Source organism: Penicillium verhagenii, assembly GCF_028828195.1.
Source record: "Penicillium verhagenii strain IBT 33310 chromosome Unknown utg000009l_segment0_segment0, whole genome shotgun sequence".
In the NCBI taxonomy this organism is placed as follows: Eukaryota; Fungi; Ascomycota; class Eurotiomycetes; order Eurotiales; family Aspergillaceae; genus Penicillium; species Penicillium verhagenii.
The window spans coordinates 1,171,933-1,190,928 of record NW_026643173.1 but is presented as its reverse complement, the minus strand read 5'-3'; the positions used below and the strand labels follow the sequence as shown (position 1 = coordinate 1,190,928).

The 18,996-nt window shown below is 48.9% G+C and overlaps 8 protein-coding genes across 8 annotated transcripts; 4 read left to right on the top strand and 4 right to left on the bottom strand.

Moving 5' to 3' along the window:
* Positions 1-1,323: 1,323 nt before the first annotated feature.
* Positions 1,324-1,668, top strand: N7466_009499 (uncharacterized protein; the record flags this gene model as incomplete). The annotated part of the gene is made up of 2 exons (XM_057168888.1): positions 1,324-1,419; positions 1,489-1,668. 2 exons carry the CDS (start codon positions 1,324-1,326, stop codon positions 1,666-1,668), a joined length of 276 nt encoding a protein of 91 aa, XP_057017594.1.
* Positions 1,669-2,021: 353 nt separating this feature from the next.
* On the bottom strand, positions 2,022-2,724 carry N7466_009498 (uncharacterized protein; the record flags this gene model as incomplete). The annotated part of the gene is made up of 2 exons (XM_057168887.1): positions 2,022-2,611; positions 2,685-2,724. The coding sequence occupies 2 exons, from the start codon at positions 2,722-2,724 to the stop codon at positions 2,022-2,024; spliced, it is 630 nt and encodes a 209-aa protein (XP_057017593.1).
* Positions 2,725-3,621: 897 nt separating this feature from the next.
* On the bottom strand, positions 3,622-6,479 carry N7466_009497 (DNA ligase (ATP) CDC9; the record flags this gene model as incomplete). Its single annotated transcript, XM_057168886.1, has 4 exons — positions 3,622-4,167; positions 4,222-4,452; positions 4,515-6,339; positions 6,442-6,479. The coding sequence occupies 4 exons, from the start codon at positions 6,477-6,479 to the stop codon at positions 3,622-3,624; spliced, it is 2,640 nt and encodes an 879-aa protein (XP_057017592.1).
* Positions 6,480-7,092: 613 nt separating this feature from the next.
* On the top strand, positions 7,093-10,683 carry N7466_009496 (uncharacterized protein; the record flags this gene model as incomplete). Its single annotated transcript, XM_057168885.1, has 2 exons — positions 7,093-7,137; positions 7,195-10,683. The coding sequence occupies 2 exons, from the start codon at positions 7,093-7,095 to the stop codon at positions 10,681-10,683; spliced, it is 3,534 nt and encodes a 1,177-aa protein (XP_057017591.1).
* Positions 10,684-11,129: 446 nt separating this feature from the next.
* N7466_009495 (translation initiation factor eIF5) lies at positions 11,130-12,389 on the bottom strand (the record flags this gene model as incomplete). Its single annotated transcript, XM_057168884.1, has 1 exon — positions 11,130-12,389. One exon carries the CDS (start codon positions 12,387-12,389, stop codon positions 11,130-11,132), a length of 1,260 nt encoding a protein of 419 aa, XP_057017590.1.
* A 1,458-nt stretch (positions 12,390-13,847) lies between these two features.
* Positions 13,848-15,775, top strand: N7466_009494 (bifunctional hydroxyethylthiazole kinase/thiamine-phosphate diphosphorylase; the record flags this gene model as incomplete). The annotated part of the gene is made up of 6 exons (XM_057168883.1): positions 13,848-13,947; positions 14,025-14,201; positions 14,299-14,434; positions 14,500-14,907; positions 14,980-15,457; positions 15,521-15,775. 6 exons carry the CDS (start codon positions 13,848-13,850, stop codon positions 15,773-15,775), a joined length of 1,554 nt encoding a protein of 517 aa, XP_057017589.1.
* A 295-nt stretch (positions 15,776-16,070) lies between these two features.
* N7466_009493 (uncharacterized protein) lies at positions 16,071-16,902 on the top strand (the record flags this gene model as incomplete). The annotated part of the gene is made up of 2 exons (XM_057168882.1): positions 16,071-16,101; positions 16,268-16,902. The coding sequence occupies 2 exons, from the start codon at positions 16,071-16,073 to the stop codon at positions 16,900-16,902; spliced, it is 666 nt and encodes a 221-aa protein (XP_057017588.1).
* A 320-nt stretch (positions 16,903-17,222) lies between these two features.
* Positions 17,223-18,892, bottom strand: N7466_009492 (uncharacterized protein; the record flags this gene model as incomplete). Its single annotated transcript, XM_057168881.1, has 2 exons — positions 17,223-18,628; positions 18,691-18,892. 2 exons carry the CDS (start codon positions 18,890-18,892, stop codon positions 17,223-17,225), a joined length of 1,608 nt encoding a protein of 535 aa, XP_057017587.1.
* Positions 18,893-18,996: the final 104 nt, after the last annotated feature.

Here is an 18,996-nt window from a genome sequence, read left to right as displayed (position 1 = left end):
AACTATGACCACTTACTTGATCTTTCTTTCTTCAAAAATCTGTAGAGTATTAGGCAAGCAGCGGAAGGTGAATACTACTAGTAGTATGGATGTGGGTAGTAGCCTAGTAGTGACTTTGAAAGATGTCTATGGCCCTTATCACTCCCACTTGGAATCAATCTCATGATTAGACCCCCGATCCTCTTCACACATTACCCAGATATCGACAACCAACTTTACTCAGCAGATCAAATGGAGTATTGGCACCCGGCAGATGCCGTAGAACAAGGGCGTCAGAAAGATGATCTGCGGTCTGGAGTGTATTGACCGTAGTAATTCCAAATCAATCCGCTTGCTCGTAAAGCTCTATTGGCGATAGCTGTTTTTCCAAGAAAGCACGGAGCATCATATACTATACTTTCGAGGCACTGGATCCCGATGCAACCCGTTCCTTTCAAAGGCATGCTATTAATGGTCTTCTTTCTGAGGCCAGGTTTGTGGGTCAAAAGGTCCCTCCAATCACTTGTTGACTCTGGAATCTGGAGTCTGGAGTCTGGAGTATCAGGTGCCACTTGGACGGGTACAAATCCGCCAATAACCGCCAAAATGACCAAGTCTGAATAGCTTCATGCGACATTCCCCACAATGAGCATCATATTTATCTCGCAACCATTCCAAGACATCCACCAGTACCACTGATAATGATCAAATTGCCTTTTTCTACTGACATCTGGATTTGAAGACCGTCGATGGGAGGCTTGGGAACCCTCGTATCCGCGCGGGTACGTCATGAAATCACCGGGACAAATCAAGTTTGATTTCCGAATTCCCAAACGCAGCTTCGAAGCTTCGCGACCGTGAAACACGAGTTGGGAGGCAAGAATGATGATGTAACATGGAAATGGTATGAATATATGTGGAAAACATTCAAATCATATGATATCTCATCTTTGCTACTACATATTCTGATCAACTACGGAAGCAGGATATACCAGTCATGATGAACGTTTCTCATCTATATGCTCGCACAACAGTGTCGCGGCTACTCTCGACACAGACTTCAAAGCGTCTCTTATTAATCCGCGCTGGTCCTGTCCAAAGGAGCTATGCTACTAGCGTACCACATACTACGGGACATCACCAGTCAAGCCCAGGATACGGCCAGCCACACCACAACAGATTGTAAGTGCCAAGCCCCCTGGAAACCTGTGAATGGACTGGGATGTGGGATCTTCGACCCCGGGAGTCTGGGCTAATACATCTGCGAGTAACAGGTATCTACTACTAGCCGCCATCGGCGTCCCAGCTGCATTCTACCTATCACGACGAGGTAGTAGACACCACATGGAGCCCATTGCTACCTTTGACGAGCGCCACGGAATTGATACACATGTCACAGAGGGAAGTCCCGGTCAGGGCAAGGACGCTACATATGACGAGGTGTGTTATTGACGCGGCTCTGTGGACAGGAAGGATGTCCGTTTCGGAACAGAGCTGACAACTTCATAGCCCCGAGCTTGGGGGGCTCCCAAGGGCCCTCACACCATTTCGTTTAAGCAAGAGGGATTATCGGACACCGATGCATTACATCCGTATATGAACGCAACGGGAAAGAGTCAGAAGGGCGAGGGGGATATCGAGACGGCGAAGGTTAAGGGGGCGGTTTCACCTAATCGACCACAGGTGTGAAGATGGGGTGTTGATTTCATTGAGGCTAGGAAGACCGAGAAGTTGAAGATTGTATCAATTTTATGAAATTTGTTAGTCTTTCAAATTGCTGTAACTCAATCATCTTGCTCATTGACAACATATGAAAAACAAAGCTGCAATCCTCCAAAAACCCCCCATTAAAAACATGGTTTCCTCATAAGATACTAGTAGCTAATGGTCTTGACATAACCGATCACATAGTCGGGTGCACCTCCAGTCACAATGACATCCATATTCGGAGTTGACCCCGATAAATTGATAGTGGTTAACAATAACCACGACTTAGCAAGCAACTCTCGAATTCAAGCCCACGAACATGTGTCTCCATCGCTCTACAAATCGACTTGAAGAGAGGAATCTGCATGCTTCCAGTAGTGGTTGAAAAGATGAGCCATGACGCAGGATGGCTCACGCTCGCGAAGCGCACGAAGAAAGCACTCGGTCTCTCGCACAGGCTGCGAGACATGCTTGAAGATCACGCCACACGCGACGTCCTTCATATTCTGGTAATCTCGGTACAGAATATCACCCGGTGGCAACACTGTCAGAGTATTTTCGACAACCTCCCACAGATCATGAAGTCGGAGCTGTAGTTCCATGGCGTAGTACCAGGATTGAAAGTCCTTTTCGCCCTCCAGCGGACGAATGTTCATTTGAATCACGGTATTCTTTTCGTGGCTTTGCATAAATGCGTGAACGATTTTCCGGGTGTAGTTACGCGAGTCAATCTTCCAGTCCTTAATACCCACTAGTTCCTCGTCTTCAAACTCGTCCGAATCATTATCATCGGATATGTCATCATCTTCACCTTCCGCGTCTGTAACATCTTGGGTGAGGTCGACGGTGGCGGGAACTGCAACGGAGTGTTTGCCTTCTGCATGGTTGGCAGTAGTCTCGGCGTCAGTTATTCCCATGTCGACATCTATATATATTAATAACACTGTCAGCTTTTATATTTGAGAATGCAGAGAGGAGTATGAGGGTCTTTGACTTACCCGCATCAGCCTTGATTTCGTCGTCTGTGTTTTCGGCCATTGTAGAAGCGGATGCATCATCGATTGGTATGTTGACCGGAGCTGAGTACGTGAGAAATAGAGAGAGCAGTTAGAAAAGAGAGGAACGATATTGTAAATATCCAGAGGATGGCCAGAGGCGTGGAAAGTCTGTCGGTTCAAAAACATATTGGGCTTGGGATATCGAAGTGGGAGCGCTATTCACCTGGGCTCTCCTCCATTGGAGCCATTTTTCCGTTTGGAAAAATCAAAAGAGGGGGTCGAACAGAAGAAGACTTCAAGAGACGAAGGAATAATTGATGGTTTGGGGGGGTCGAGTGGATGGAAGGTGAAAGGTGAAGAAGTGAGAACGATCACGTTGCCTTTTTGTACTTCACTTTTTATAGCAAGCAAAACAGACAAAGATCAAGACAAACACAAGCAAAGCAAACACACACGCGTCTCAGTGATTTGACCAAAAACACAATCAATGATAACCTCCGAGACAGAACTGTTTAGTATCTATCGTCAAAGCCAGAAGTTTCATCTCAAGACATAGATACAGCATTTAGTACCCGTGGAGTTTCAATGTGAGAACGAGGGTACCTGCACTAGTACCATTAATTTAGTACCTTTTCGTACTAAAGATGTGGTTTCTCCGAGTTTCGGTCGTTACTATGCCAGTAATGAGTATGTGATTTCTGAATGCTCTTCAGTACCCATCAATCTTGATCCAATAGGCCATGGAGCCTAAAGCCTCCAAGTTTGTAAACATGATGAACAACAATATCGCCGTTACTCCAGTAGATTCAACTACGAAAACAGAATGCTGACAGGCACAGGGAGTAACTTTGTAAATCGTGGAATGGATTTGATATTGGCATAACCATCCAATTATCTGGGTTTCTTTATAGTAGTTTAATAACCAGTATGGTGCAGCTCAGTACTCGAAATCATCATCAACGCCTCGTTTGCCAGAGTTCTCCTTGGCCACAGCTTCTTGCTTCCGGTACATTTCTGCGACGGCACGGGTAGTTGTTGCCTGCTCAGGCTTCTTATCATCACGAGATTTGATGAACCGAGGGAAACGCAATGAAACACCCTTGCCACCCCCGGTTGTCCCCACAAACTCATCCGCCGCTGCTTGGTATCGGGGACTAAGAGTTAAATCGGCAGTCTTAACTTCCCATACCAAACGAGGCTCAAACCACACATCTGGTTGGTCTTTGGGTACGGTTGAGTGCGAGTAAAAGGGCTTAGGTCGATCAATGACCATATCCTTCAACTGCTTGTGGAAATCCTCCAACGCCACCTCTGAAAATCCGGTACCGATATTGCAGATGGTCTCGTATTTCTCGTTATTTGGGTTGTACGCGGCCAGAAGGAAAGCACCGTATACCGAAGTACGTTTGCCACGACCATAGTAAGCACCAAGCACGACGAGATCAAGCGAATCGCCGACACCAGCAAGATAATCTTTCTTGACCTATTGCGAAGGTTAGAGGGGTTCAACAAAAGAGGAGAGACTTAGGGAACATACCTTAAGCCAATTCCGACTACGCTTGCTAGGCTCGTACCCGCTCTCAGCAGTATCCAGCATTTTAACCATCAACCCTTCGCAGGACGACTTGACGCTGTCCTCGAGCAAATCTTGAATTTCATCAAGAACGTTGGTGTCACCAAACTGAGCAAACTGGAATTCGCCTTCGACTGGCTGGAAGCACTGGTGCATTAACTCCCGACGCTCCCGAAGAGACTTCTTTACGCAAGGCTATGGGAAAAGTTAGATCGGTAAAAGAAAAGGAAGGATGAGGTATAGATGAAAGAACTTACCTCTCCGTTGAAAAATAGAAGATCAAAGGCAAACACGCAGACTTTGACCTTGACGTCCTCCGCTTTCACGTCTTTTCGCTTACGAGTCATCAATTGCTGGAATGGAAGGACCTTCTTGTTGAGAGTATCCCAAGCAACGGTTTCACAGTCCAAAACAAAGCTAGTCACGTCGTCTTTGACCCAGGTGTCTAGCTTACCCAGCACATCGGGGTATTTCTTTGACAAATCCTCGGAGTTTCTGGAGAAGATAGCAGACAGACCCTTGGCATCCCTTTGCAACGTAGTGGTGGATGCGGGGAATTGCTCAATTGCACTTGGGGCCACAAAATGAATCTGAGCCCGCTCTCCATCGTATTTGTACTCGCAAGTGAACTCTTTTCCTTCAAAGCGGTCGAGAACTTCGGTGATTGATTTGGTCGGTTTGGCAAGCATCGGCTTGAGAGGAACACCCGGTTGCAGCTTACAGACGTTGGGAAGACCGGATAGACCGTGTTCCAGCATCGCGGGAACGATGACTTCGTAGGAAGGAAGCTCACTGTACACGGTCTTGAGAATCGCTTCGCCCTCGGCCATTTTCTCCGGTGTAGCCTTCTTACCCTCCACCGCGGCCTCATGAGAAACAATTGCCTGAGCTAAAGATACAAGCACAGTCCTCTCAGCTAGACCAAGTCGTAACTTACCCTCCAGAAAGCGGACGATGAACTTGGCCTCACTGGGTCCACCCTTGTTCTGGGTAATATCCACTCCCTTGTTGCCTTTGCCTGCAGTTGCAGCATCCGCTGCAGATAAGAGCTTTTTGATCCCCGAGATCTTCTTGTCTTGAGATCCATGCCCACTTACTTTGGCAATGGAAAGCAGGCCTTCATGAACACCTCGAACGGTGAGAGCCTTAGGTTTGAACATGGTAGGTTGATTGGATCGACTCTTAGCAGCCACAAGTCCCAGGTCACCAATCTCATGTTGGTCGGTCTTGATAACAGCCAGACTGCGGCCAGTACACTCACCAATGGCCTTCATGATCAAAGATTCTCCAATACCCAGTTCGATACCAGCGTAATCAGCAGCCAGTTTGTTGATCATCAGTTGAACGGTTGGTAGTAAATCCCCTGGAGTGAGGCGTAAGACCTGTTGTAGGAACTGGGAACAGTAGGCCATGATTATAAGGCGTTTCGTGGTCATCTCGACCAAAGAGAAAGTAGTGCAAAGTGCCGCATATGGGACTGGGTCACCCGCTTTCCAGTCAGGATATGGATCGGTGCCGGTTGACGTTAGAGTTGCCTGCACTTTCGCCATTGTCTTTTTCTTGGCCTCGGGCTTGACTTCCTCGTCACTTTCTGACAGTACTTCCTCTTTGTCTGATTCGCTACTCTCTTCAGCGACGTCTTCTTGATCCGCGGGTGAATTTTTCAGCATTGGTTCAGGGGACGCAGATTTGGTAGGCTTGGCCGCAGGTGACTTGGATTGTTTCGCCGGTGATGCCTTCTTAGGACTTTTTTGGGGGCTTGACTTGGGAGTTAGAGAGCTCTCCTTTTTAACCTTGCGACGGCGTTTCGAAACAGGTTGAACGTCGGAAGCATCACTTTCCTCCGCCACGTCCACCTTTTCTCGTTTCAAGCTCTTTGTATGTTCGGATTCGTTCGCCTGGTCGGAGGTAGTTTTCGGTTCTTCTTCTTTGACGTCCATATCATCTTTGGTATCGGTAGCAGTAGATGCTGCAGAATCTTCTACAGCATCATTATCTTTTCGTTGTCTTTTGCCCCCGAATGCCAGAGTTGTTTGTTTCTTTGGAGCTTGATTTCCATTCGCATTAGAACCAAAGAATCGTCTAAAGAAAATGACAAGTTAGTATCAAAGAGAACAGGACTTGGCGAAAATGCGCCACTCTAGGCCGACACACCCGATAGTTAATTGGGAATCGCGCACATACCCTAGCGTAGCCTGCTTGCTACCCTTGTCATCCGCCATGATGGTTCGTGGAGTGAAGTGACAAGACAATATAGTGAGTCCACGACAAGAATGGGCGATCGAGGGATATCCTTGCAATTGGCCGTTTCTGTGACAGATTTGGGTGGTGATTTTGTGAAAATTAAGAGTCCGTCCTGTATTGATGCGGAGATGGGGTCGTAAGCAGGAGAGCGATATAGGCGCCAATCTGGAGGATAGAGGTCGCATAGGCAGATTAATTTAAGCAAGATCTTTCGGACGCAATTCCAGTTTGCTTAAATACAGTGATCTAGCAAAAAAAAAATCAGGACCAGGCAACAAGAGCTTGGAAGCCTTCAAGTTTGGACTTTCAGGCAACATCAAGCCCCAAAATGTTTCTCCACGCGACTTGACGCGACACAGTCACGTGGGACCCGTATTACCATATTAGGCAGTATTGGGGTTCTGCCCATAGTAAAATCTGACGTTCAAGCTGTGACCGCCTAGCCCTACTTTTTTAGTGCTGGCAGAATACATAATCGATAAGAAGGCGGCATCGCGTCAACTTTGATTACTTTCAACAATGATCCACAATCTGCACTTGATGATAATCAGTGTCACGGCCGCATGATATGGTTCACAAACCACCGCAATAATGTCGATCATGAATGACGATCAGCGACAGCAGTCGTTCAAACGGGTGTGCAATTACCAATGCCTATTTGACTCCTTGAGACCATCCTAACAAATCCGACAGTTGCGTGAACCATGTGTGGAGCTACACTCAGTTGGCACAGCCTTCCGAGGCAAAACCGCCTCTGCTGAAGATGTGACTCGGGCCCTTGAACCATTTCACTCGACCTTAAAAGAACTTGCGGAGCAGAATAAACTGGACGCTAAGCTTGCTGAATATGCCTTTTTCCCTCTCACTCATATCTTCAATGATACACAGCGGGTGCCGACACGGTGCCTTGAGCAAACAGTGCAATGCTTACAGATCCTGGTTACAGCCGGTTGGGGTCGAAAGATACCGCCGTCACTGGGCAAGGAATTCATCATTTTTCTGACATTGTTGGTGGGAGGATCACCTTCCAAGGTTGGACAACAACCGTCGAAGAAAGCAACAGAGGAGCTCTCGATAGCTGGGTTTGAGTGTTTGCAGATGATTTTCAACGTCCTGGAAGGCCCAGGTGCGGACGACGAGATCTACCACAAAATTGGCAGCGCAACGGTAGTCGATCAAACCGTTTATGTTCTATTGGATGGAATTGCGGATGAGAGATCAGACGATGTCTGCGTTGCGGCTGCCAGAGCTTTGCATGCCCTTTATCTGCGAATTACAGACCGTGTGGTATTGGCAAGCATCATGCCAAGAACTATTTCTACGCTAGCCAAAGTGGTCAAGCCTACAACCCAGACTCGCCGGTCATACAAGTTGCTAGACATATGCTTACAGATCTCGAACAATATCTTGCAAGCGGTACTAAATGACCGCGTAATCGCTCAAACAGAGAAGGCCACACCTTTACAGCTCGAAACGGACAAATTGACGCTTGACCAGTCTTGGCTGAAAGCAACAACTACGCAAATCAAGCTAGCATTGGTTAATCTGATTCAGGTCCGGCGTCATCAACGACCAGAAGTTCAGGATGCAATGCTGAAGCTCTGTGTCATGGTGATAGAGGAGTGCCAAGTCAGTCTTAAGGATGCCGTTCCTTTGATGGTTGACACAGTCGTGGTTCTTGCGGATAAAGAAGACGCATCGAATGAGGCTTATAATACACTCATTAATCTCCTTGCCAAACATCCCATCGTGTTGGATTCTCTCCAGGAGTCGGTTTATGAATGGCTCAAGTCATTTCCCCGGATAATGCAAAGCAACGACGAAACGGCCAAGCAGTGGGGAATTCGGCAGATCTCAACGGCCTTCCAGGCATTGTTCGAGGTAAAATCCATGTCTGACATACTGTTAAGCAGCTTGGCATCTGGTCTTGGTGACAGTATTGCTGTTGTCGTCAAACTCAGCAAAAGTGAGCCGCAAATTCTGGCCTCTACTACTCCAGAAAGTTTGAACCTGGATATTATGGGCCCCCGGTCTTTGTCTTTAGAATTTGGTCCAGTTCTGTTGGAGCATCAAAGCCAACAACAAACTCTCAGGGACTTGCAATCTATGATAACCAGACTAAACTTATCCGAATCCGGGAATGCGGTGACTCGCTTAATTGTCAACCGACTGCAAGCTAAATCGGACGAAACCGTCGTTGGTCCTCTCTGGTTAGCCTTGACGTCCCTTCGCGCGCAATCAAAATCCATGGCTGTCTTTGATGACTTCCTCGTGGATGACCTTTCAGACCAATCTCTGTCTCTGTCTAAGCCTGCGACAATGATTGACGAGTTGTATTACAACTCGTTTCTCATTTTGAATGACTTACCAGCCGATGGTTCTGGTGACTGGCGAACACTGGCCCTTGCCTTAGAGGCAGTTTCTCTTCAAGCCCAACAACTCGGCGAGGCATTCCGACCAGAGCTCATGGATGCTCTGTACCCCACCCTGCAGCTTTTGGCATCTAATAACCCAGTTCTTCAGCAACATTCTATGACCTGTTTGAATATCTTGACCAAGGCTTGCAATTACCCCGATACCAGGACTATGGTTATCGAAAACGCGGACTATCTGGTCAACTCGATTGCTTTGAAGCTTAACACCTTTGATGTTTCCCCTTACCCACCGCAGGTTCTTTTTATTATGGTTAAACTCTGTGGTCCGCAACTCATCCCGTATCTGGATGATGTGGTCGACTCTATTTTTGGCATTGTGGACATGTATCACGGTTATCCAAAGCTAGTGGAATTGTTATTCAAGTCTCTGGCGGCCATTGTTGAAGAAGGAGCAAGAAATTCATCGCTCTTGACAATCGATAATGGCCGTGAAAGTGGACCTCGCCATCACCGTAAGATTCAGCACCAGCATCTTTCAATTTCCACCATTGCCGCGAATATTTTAAAAAGGAAATCCAAGAGTGTCCAGCATGACGAAGAGGAAGTGGATGCTGAAGGAAAAAAATCACACCCTAAGAAACCTTGGTCAGAGACCTACGACAAGCCACCACCAGAACCCCAAACCGTCGAAGAACTACTGAACCAAGCGGAATCCGACGAGCCACTTCCACCACCCAAAGAACCAGAGGACACTGAGAAGCCACTGAGCAAGACACACGCTCTTCTTTTACACATTGTCAAATCTATCCCATCCCACCTTTCTTCGCCATCGCCGTATCTCCGACGGTCTCTTCTCGCCATTCTCATCGACGTTCTTCCCACATTGTCGCAGAACGAAAACAGCTTCCTACCTCTGATCAACGATCTCTGGCCCTCGGTGGCATCTCGAGTCATCTTCCCTTCTTCACTTGCATCCGAATCCTCCTCAAATAGCCTCATAACTCAAGACACCTCAAACTCTATCCGCCCCGCCAATCAACCCGATACCCAGGTTTTCCAAGAAGAAACTTTCGTCATAAAAACAGCATGCGAAGCTATCGAAGCTATGTGCAAGGGCGCAGGCGACTTCATGGCCTCTCGCATCGAACCCGAATTCCCCCGCTGGGAACGTCTGTACCAACGCGTCTGGACAAAGGTCAAACAAGAAGCTGAAGCAGCAAACAATCGCCGTGATCGTCAGCAGCGTCTGGAAAAGCAAGAACAGGCAGGTTCCAACGCTCCAAAGATGCTGATCCAAGACATGGACACCGACAAGGCCTCGACCTCAACCCCAAAAATCAACTTCGAATTTACATCTTCTCTCGCCCTGTCCCCCCTGACATCCGGATCTCGAGCCTTCACCCCACACCACACACTGTGGCGAGCTCTAATCTCCCTCTTCCTCGCCGTCCTCACGCATGTCCGCCTGCCTCCCGACATGGGTGATCGAATCTGCGAGATTCTGGGCGCCTGGATTGCACTTTTCGTCGGACCGGCATACTACTTCCATTCTTCTCGGAATTCGGATCCTGCGGCTCCTGGGCTTGCGGGGCTGGACGATGCGCAGAAGAGTATGCTTGACTCGGTCGATTATGTTATCCGTGCAATGGAGACATGGAATGAGGATCTGACTTGGTTCATTTTTCAGCGCCAGCAAAGTCAGTTGCAGCCTCCTGCTTCTAGACAGCTCGTGTCCCAACATGAAGTGGAGGAGATGAACGTGGAGATTGATGGGGTGGTACTTGCGTTTGCGAAGCATGCGTTTTAGGCAAAATTCACTACAAACATTATAACATAATATCTGAATGAAACACTTGCCTTCAGCGCATAAAGATCTTTTGCTTTCCCATTACTAAATTTAGGACTGTGAACTACGAGCGACTGGGTTGATCTTATCCCATCCAAACATTGAAGGTTCTGCCCCTTACTCTGTGAATATCATTGCAGGCTTTTGGCCTGCGATAAAGCAAAGCATATACGCGGCCGGTACGACTTGAAGAATTTGAACATGTGCAATGGATAGCAAAGGAGTGGCAATTGATGAGCTAAACTAAACTAAAGCACTATCCATTCAGTCTGATTGGAGTCCATAGAAGCGCACGACCTCGGGAATAATCAGGAGAATATAAAACCAACGTAACGAATAGCAAAACAATGGCAAAAATCAAAAACAAAAGCAAGAAGCAAGCAACGGACTAAATGGCGTGAAACCGCTTAATCGCTCTCCTCCTCACTCTCATCCTCGCTCTCCGCGTTCTCAAGCCACTCCAGGAAGGGCTGGGCAGCCTTGCGAACCTTCTTGCTGATCGACATGTCGACGTACTTCTTGCTGGCCTTGGCGCCCCAAGCCTTGAGGGTCTCCTCGGTCACAATATCATTCTGGTAGTAGGCAAGAAGAATGGCGGGCACCTGGGGAATCAGGGCGGGGTGGTCCTGGCCGAGGAAGCGCTCGGTACCACCAAGGAAAGCCTTCTCGTGGCGATCGGAAGTGATAAGCTTCTTGAGCAGACCGGCACGAGCCTCGACCTGTTGGGCGATCTTCTCATCGAAAATGCTCTGGGCCAGAACAGCGAGAGTCTTGTGCTTGCTCTCGATGCCGAACTCCTTGGCCTTCTTGTAGATCTCGATGTCCTCGACCTTAGTAACGCCGCCCTTCTCCTCGGCAGTTTCGATGATCCAGCTACCCAGCTGCTCGTAGGAGGAAGGACCATCGGCCTCGTCACCGTCAGCATCCTCAACAACGACGGCCCGCTTAAGGTCATCGGGAAGATCCTTGGCGCGAGCCTTGACGGCCTCCTCAGAAACGTCAACGGCCCAGTCGTCGTCCGCGATTTCCTTGTCCTGCTCCAGCTGCAGTTGCTTGGCCTGGCGGACCAATTCATCGTCGCTGCCGGCCTCGAGGGCATCATCGCCGTTATCATCGCCACCGTCCTCGGAGCCGTTGCTGTCACCGGGGCTAACATCTTCGCCGTTGTTCTGCTTCTCCTTCTTGGCCTCACGGCGGGCCTTCTTGTCCTTCTTCTCCTTCTTGCCGCCCTTAGGGTTGTTGCGGACAATAAAAGTGCTCAGCTTCAGGCGGGGGTCAGCGTCGCAACGCTGGCCACAGGCCTTGCAGTCAAGGATAATTCTCTCGTCCTTGATGGAGACATCAGTCTCGGGGTTCTTGCACTTCTTGCAGAGGACAAACTTGGTGATGAAGCCATCCAGGTAGTCCTGGAGCTTGTTGGCGTCGTGGGCACCGTTAATGATCCAACGGTCGTCGGTCGGCTTAGCGTTAGCCTGGGCACCGAGTTCAAAACCGAAGTACTTGATGACATAGGCAGGAGGACGGCTGAGAGACTGGGCGACCGAGTTCAGGTTGACAATGACGGTCTTGATACCGTTGCCCTTGCCCTCAATCTTGGACTGGAGCTTCTCCATCTTGTAGCGGTAGAAGGGATCGGAGATATCCCGGCGAATGTTGACGGTAGCCATGATGGCGGTTGGTTTATTTTAGGACGTGAATCACGAAGGCACGATTGGCTTGGGGAAAAGGTAACGGGAGGAAATCTTGAACGGAATCTTGTCGACGAAACAAGACATGCGTGTCAAGAGGGGTTTTGACAATTTGTATGTTTTTTTCTTTTGAGGATAGGATTCTGATCTACTGAACGAAGTGATTTCTCACGCGTAGGTCAAAGAGGGGGATCTAATGAGGCCGAAGGGGGTTCAACCACAAGAGCGAAGGTGTATACTGCAAGGTTTCGACGCGCGAAACGTTTGCAGCTTGAGCGGCAGGTGGTGTTCGAAATGATGCACGGAGGACGAATACATAGACGAGTTCGCAGTCGACTTTCTGGCAGTGTTTCTCTTGGGGGCGAGAACGACCGAGGTTGTTCTAGGAATCCGAGTCAGAGGCCGGAGACCCTGGTTAAGCTTGCTGAAGAAAGTGATGATGGCGATACCGAAGTAAGCGCGGGGTGGAATTCAAGTTGACGCGTAAACTGTATTCACAGCTGACGCAGGGGAACAGAGGCTTCGCAGTGAATTGTCGAGGCCTTAAAAGAAGATGTGTGGGTTGAAAACAGAAATTGAGCGGGCGAAAATGGAAAGAAGAAAGCGTTTTCAAAAGCGGGTCTGGCTTACCTCAGCCGGCACGTGGTCTCGGGGGGCGTTGTCAAAGGAGCGCCATCAAGAGTTATGTGCACGCGTTCAACAACTTTGCATGTACTACTAGTATATGAAGTTATGTCGGTGGATTAGCTGTCAGAAAGGTAAGAATTGAGAAAAATATATTATTTATAGCCCAGAGAAAGTGGCAGGCTTTTCAAAGTTCTCTGGTCATATTCATGAAAGGCGTTTCAGAGCTTCATATTGTAGCGTACATATTGAGAGATGAACTTGACCGGGTCATTTAGAATGTGCGTCGTTGTAGCCATCCGATCCGTGGCTTTAAAGCTGTTCGGATTTAGCGGCCGAAGCGGAATTCACTTGGAATCTGATACAACGGAGCAAATCTAGAGTTGATTTCAAAACAAGCAGAAACAAAGAGAATCGCAGAGAAAGAAAAAATGTATAAAAAATCAAGGCAGTCAAGATCAGTAGATCTAATTCAAGTTTCACTTTTCTGGGCTGCCTTGAATATGTCATCAAGCTTGGGCATAACTACATTGTTGTAACTATACTACTAGTTACTAAACAAAACGAAGGAAAATTTAGAAAATTTAAAAAAACATTAAACCTTGAAAATCTGGCACTGCATAATGAGGTCAACCCCTCCGAGCGGCCGAGCCCCACCAAAACCCCCCCCCAACAGCGGGATGAACCTGGTTCGCGATCGCCGTTTCCCGGGTCCTTTTTTTCGCGCCAGTTGTGCGTGAAACCTCGGATAACCGCATTAATCTACAAACATTTGACCCCAAGATCCACTCGTTCAATTCTGTATAGGTCACAATGCCGGTGAACCTGTCACTGTACCTGGTCACGGACTCGACCCCCGCCATCTTGAAGGGGCGGGACCTGTGCACGGTCGTGGAGGATGCCCTAAAAGGAGGTAAGGGCCCTAGAAAAAAAAAAAGGATACTCCGACGGAAGGGCGAGAACTACCATGCTAACCACTAAATCTCGCAGGTGTCACGGTAGTGCAATACCGGGACAAAAAGAGCGATACCGGAGATTTGGTTAATACGGCCAGAAGGCTGCACCAAATCACCCAACGCTATCAAGTCCCACTACTGATCAATGATCGAGTGGATGTTGCACTTGCTGTTGGGGCCGAGGGTGTCCACTTAGGTCAGGATGATATGGGTATGTTGTATATCCCTGGACTATTTCTGTACTCCAGACTTCCAGCTCGCATTGCCCGTTTTCGGTTTCCCGCGGAAACTGATATCAATTGAACTAGACATTGAACTTGCAAGGAAGCTTCTTCCTAAAGATGCTATTATTGGCATCAGTACATCGAGTGTAGAGGAAGCTCAAAAGGCCGTCGCTGATGGGGCCGATTACCTTGGTATTGGAACTATGTTTGCCACGCCAACGTACGTACATGTGTGGCCCCATACTGCATCAGCGGAAAAAGGGACTAACCAAAACACCGATCTAGAAAAACAAACACCAAGTCTGTCATTGGAACAGCGGGAACTCAGGTCATTCTGAATGCCATTAGTCATTCTCCCGTTGGCACTGTGTCGATTGGTGGTATCAACCACTCCAATGTCCAGCGGGTGCTCTACCAGTCGCAGTCCCCGAAGAAGGCCTTAGATGGAGTGGCTATTGTGAGCGCTATTGTGGCTGCCGATGACCCCCAGGCTTCAGCCGAGGAGTTCGTCAAGCTCATCGCCACACCTCCTCCGTTTGCATCGACTAACATATTTCCCTCGGCCCACAAGGCTGAGGCATTGTTGACTCGGGTGCCACAGATCGTCACCGAGATGGTTAAGGTACACCCACTGGTACACAACATGATTAACTTTGTAGTGTCTAACTTTGTCGCAAATGTCGCATTGTCCATGTAAGCGTTGGCTTCCCTTCCCGTATATTTTACTGAAACACCCGAAACACCCTAGGCTAACCTCACCAATAGTGGCGCGTCACCAATCATGTCCCCCTACGGCGACGAAGCCAAGGATTTGTGCAAGTTTGATGGCGCTCTTCTCATCAACATGGGTACATTGACCAGCGAGAGCGTGCCTAACTATGAGAAAGCCATCAAGGCGTACAACTCACGGGGTAACCCGATAGTCTATGATCCCGTGGGCGCTGCTGCAACAGAGATCCGCAGAAGTGCAGTTTCCCGGCTTATGTCTGGCGGATACTTTGATCTGATCAAGGGCAACGAAGGCGAGATCCGCCAAGTCTGGGGTAGCAATGCAGTGCACCAGCGTGGAGTTGACAGCGGACCAAGCACCCTCGACGGGTCTCAAAAGGCCGCTCTTGCACGAGACCTTGCCCGACGAGAGAGGAATGTTGTGCTGATGACCGGAGCCGTCGACTATCTCAGCGACGGGCACCGTGTGATCGCCGTGTCTAATGGCCACCCATACCTAGGCCAAGTAACAGGCGTATGTTCCCAATCCTCCCTTCTCCATGTGTCGTTATGGTTGTTAACAAAGTACTTGAATTAGACCGGATGTGCCGTCGGTAGCATTTCAGGCTGTTTCTTGACAGCCCACCGCTCTGACAAACTCCTCGCTGTACTGTCGGGTATTCTGATGTACGAGATTGCAGCTGAAAATGCTGCAGCCAAAGATTACGTTCGCGGCCCTGGTAGTTTTGTGCCGGCCTTCCTGGACGAACTATACGCCATCCGTACGGCGGCGGCTAAAGGCGATGACAGCTGGTTCGTCGGCCGGGCGAAGGTGGAAGAGGTGAAGATTTGAATGTAAAAAATATGTGCAAGAGTCACGTCACAATCCAATACTCCCTATAATAAATATCGAAATAGCTTTAAAAGTCTAGGCAAATCTGAAGAATTCTGGGTAGCGTACATACGGAGGATATTATAGAAATCTCCCCGCCGTACAAATTGTTCCCCTCGGCCGCTCTGCTTCCCCGCAATCTCCGATTTCCCGTCCGCGGGTCTTTGAGTCCTCTCTTTTTTCCTTTTTTCACTCTCCCCCATCTCAGAACCTGCAGCCCAGTATTCAATCGCTTGATTGAAAATCTAGCATCAACATGGCTTCACTATCACGCGCCTCTCGAATCCGTAAGTACCGCCATTATAACCACCACTCATTTACTTGTACTGATATAAAACGCTAGGTAACCCCGCACTATTGTATGTCTACTTCGAATCACTCCCAACCAATCGATCAGTCCCCAGATCGAAGATATATGACTATAGATACCAAGCTAACGCGATACCCATACAGTATATGCGACATCCAAGAGAAATTCCGGACCAAAATCTACGAATTCCCCAAACTGTCAGCACCACCAGCCCCAGCCCATCCCATTGACCCAACAAGCCCAGCTAACACAACCCCCGCACAGAGTCACCACAACCAACAAACTAGTCCGGACAGCAAACATCCTCAACTTCTCAATTTACATCACGACGCAATCGCGCACGAAACTCGGTGAAACCGTCTCCGAACTGTCCCCCCACCTGCAAGGCGACAATGTCAAGGCCGACCTTGACAAGACGCTCTTCTCAATGATCACGCCCGAAATGACTGCGAAGATTCCTTCTGATCCCGCTGCCATGGATGCTATCATTGTGGGTATCGAGACGCATATCTGTGTCACGCAGACGACGCTTGATCTGCTATCACGTGGGTATAGGGTTTATGTTGTTGTGGACGGGGTTAGTAGTGTTAATCCTGGGGAGAGGAAGATTGCGCTCGACAGATTGCGGGATGCGGGGGCTGTGATTACGAGTAGTGAGAGTTTGCTTTTTGAGATTTTGGGGGATGCGAATCATGAGGTGTTTCGGTCTGTTAGTGGGTTGGTGAAGGAGACTATGGAGGAGACGAAGGTGGCTTTGGAGGTCTTTGCGAAGATTTAGGCTTGCATGTTGTTATATAGCGTGCAGTGTTCCTGGGATTGAAAGGATGCGAAGTGCATACTAGTAGTATGTGCGCTTGAAATTTTACAACTTGGAGCCTGAATATGAATGTAGTTCATTTTGAATTGCTGTCATATTAATCATGACAATCCAACTGTGGATGTCGTCGCTAACTGGTAAGACTAATTGGAAAGTAGATGTCACTTAGTAGGTGTATGGTTAAAACGGTCGAAATGACATCTGTCATACATTTTCCGTTCCCTGAATCCTAGATTTGTCGCTAAGATACAGATAATTGCCCATTTCCTTTTGTGGCTGTTTCAACGGGTTCGGCTCGCATTGTTGGAAGAGTTGAGCCATCCAAAGGCCGAAGCGCCACCGACGGGGTTTGTTGCGGACGTCACAGGGGAAGAGTTAATGTCCGTGGACGGGAGGCCGGCAGATTTCGGTGCTGTGATAAGCGGGTCCGTGTACTTTGTCGCAGTGGGCGTGTAGGATACTGCGCGATTAGACAGCTTGGTTGGACGAAGGACTTTCATAGGACGGGCTGGTGCAATCTTATCAACACCAGCAATGGGGTCAGGCTTTGGGTGACGCCAAGACTGCCAAGCACCAGCAGGCTCGGGTTTAGGAGTAATGGGTGTATCGGAAGCCGGAGCAGGTTTGGGATGCGAATCAGTATGCGCCGGGACTTGATCTTGCAGACAGAGCTTCTTCACCTCATCTGCATTGCCAACAGAGACGCGAGCCGAAGCAGGTGCTGACATTGATTTATGAGGGTCATTAGGCTGCCCAATAACACCGGCATTTCCCTTCCCATTTACCATGGGTTCCTCTGGTTTATGGTCGGTCTTGATCGCATTTGGGGCTGTTAGCAGAGTCATAAAGGCAGACTCCTTTTCGGGGCGCACGAGGGGAATGGAAACAATATTTCTTTCATCGTCAAGCATGAGAATCTTGTTCTTCGAGAGCAAAATATCAGCACCATGTGAGAGAAGCACATCACTCCCAATGATCACCTCAATCGAATCCTCTGCGTGATTTGTCTCGCGTACGAAGAATCGAACTGTTAAAGCCGGTACCTGAGGTTCAGGGCTTTCGGAGCGAGAGGGAGTTTGGTGAATACTGGCCTCTGTGAGATATACGGGTATCTTGACAAATTTGTTGCCATCCTCGCATACTACCAAATCCTCCAACCCGAGGTTGTGGATAGTCGATATTCCCAGGGTCGACATGTAAGAGCCAGAGCAGACTGCTGCATACAAGAGCGTGTCATTCGAAAAATGAGTTGTCAACCAGCATCGGATGATAGATGGCACGGGTCCCAAAAGCGCCCACCCAGGTGGGGGGATGACGGGCGACGAGTCACCGTAAGACGAGCTTAAAAAGCGACTGGTTTCCAAGCCCATACTATTGGTTCGAGCCGAATGAAGCGAGTGTCCAGAGGAGCTAAGTCGGCCATCTGACCGGTGAGAGAGTGTCCGCTCGGTCATTTGGAAGCTTCCCATCCCACTGCCAGTACGGAGTGGCAGATCAGAATTGGCCCGATTGGCCTGTCCATACCCATGAATAGCACTCTCGTCAAAACGCACACTATTGGCCCGCGAGGCACCTCGTCGCGGTTCATCATAGCTTTCCATGGCCATGGCAGAGCTGGACATCCCGTGGTGAGGTTGACCTTGGTCAAATCCTTTGAACGCGTCGTGTGGAGAGTTGTCAGGGGGATCTGAGATGAAAGCCACGAATATTAGCAACGCGACCGGTAGTCTAACTGAACTCAACGCGTACCTGTAGGGATAGGGCCTCCCAGCGGAGTAGTAGGGAATGGAGAGAGTGGAGCCCAAACACTTTTCAGCCTCGCATCATCGTCCCGGCGGCGCTCAAGCTGTGCGATCCGCTCAGCGTGCTCAAATTGTGCAACATGAAGCTCTTTCAAGTCTTCATATATGTGCCAAATTTCCCGCGGGGCGGGACTGAACTGCGCATCCATTGCCACCGTGTTGGTGGGCTGGGATTTCTCAATGACCCTTGTAACCAATCACGCCCCTTGCCCTTTAAGACCAAACTTCAAGGGTAGCCACCTTCTTCCCCTTC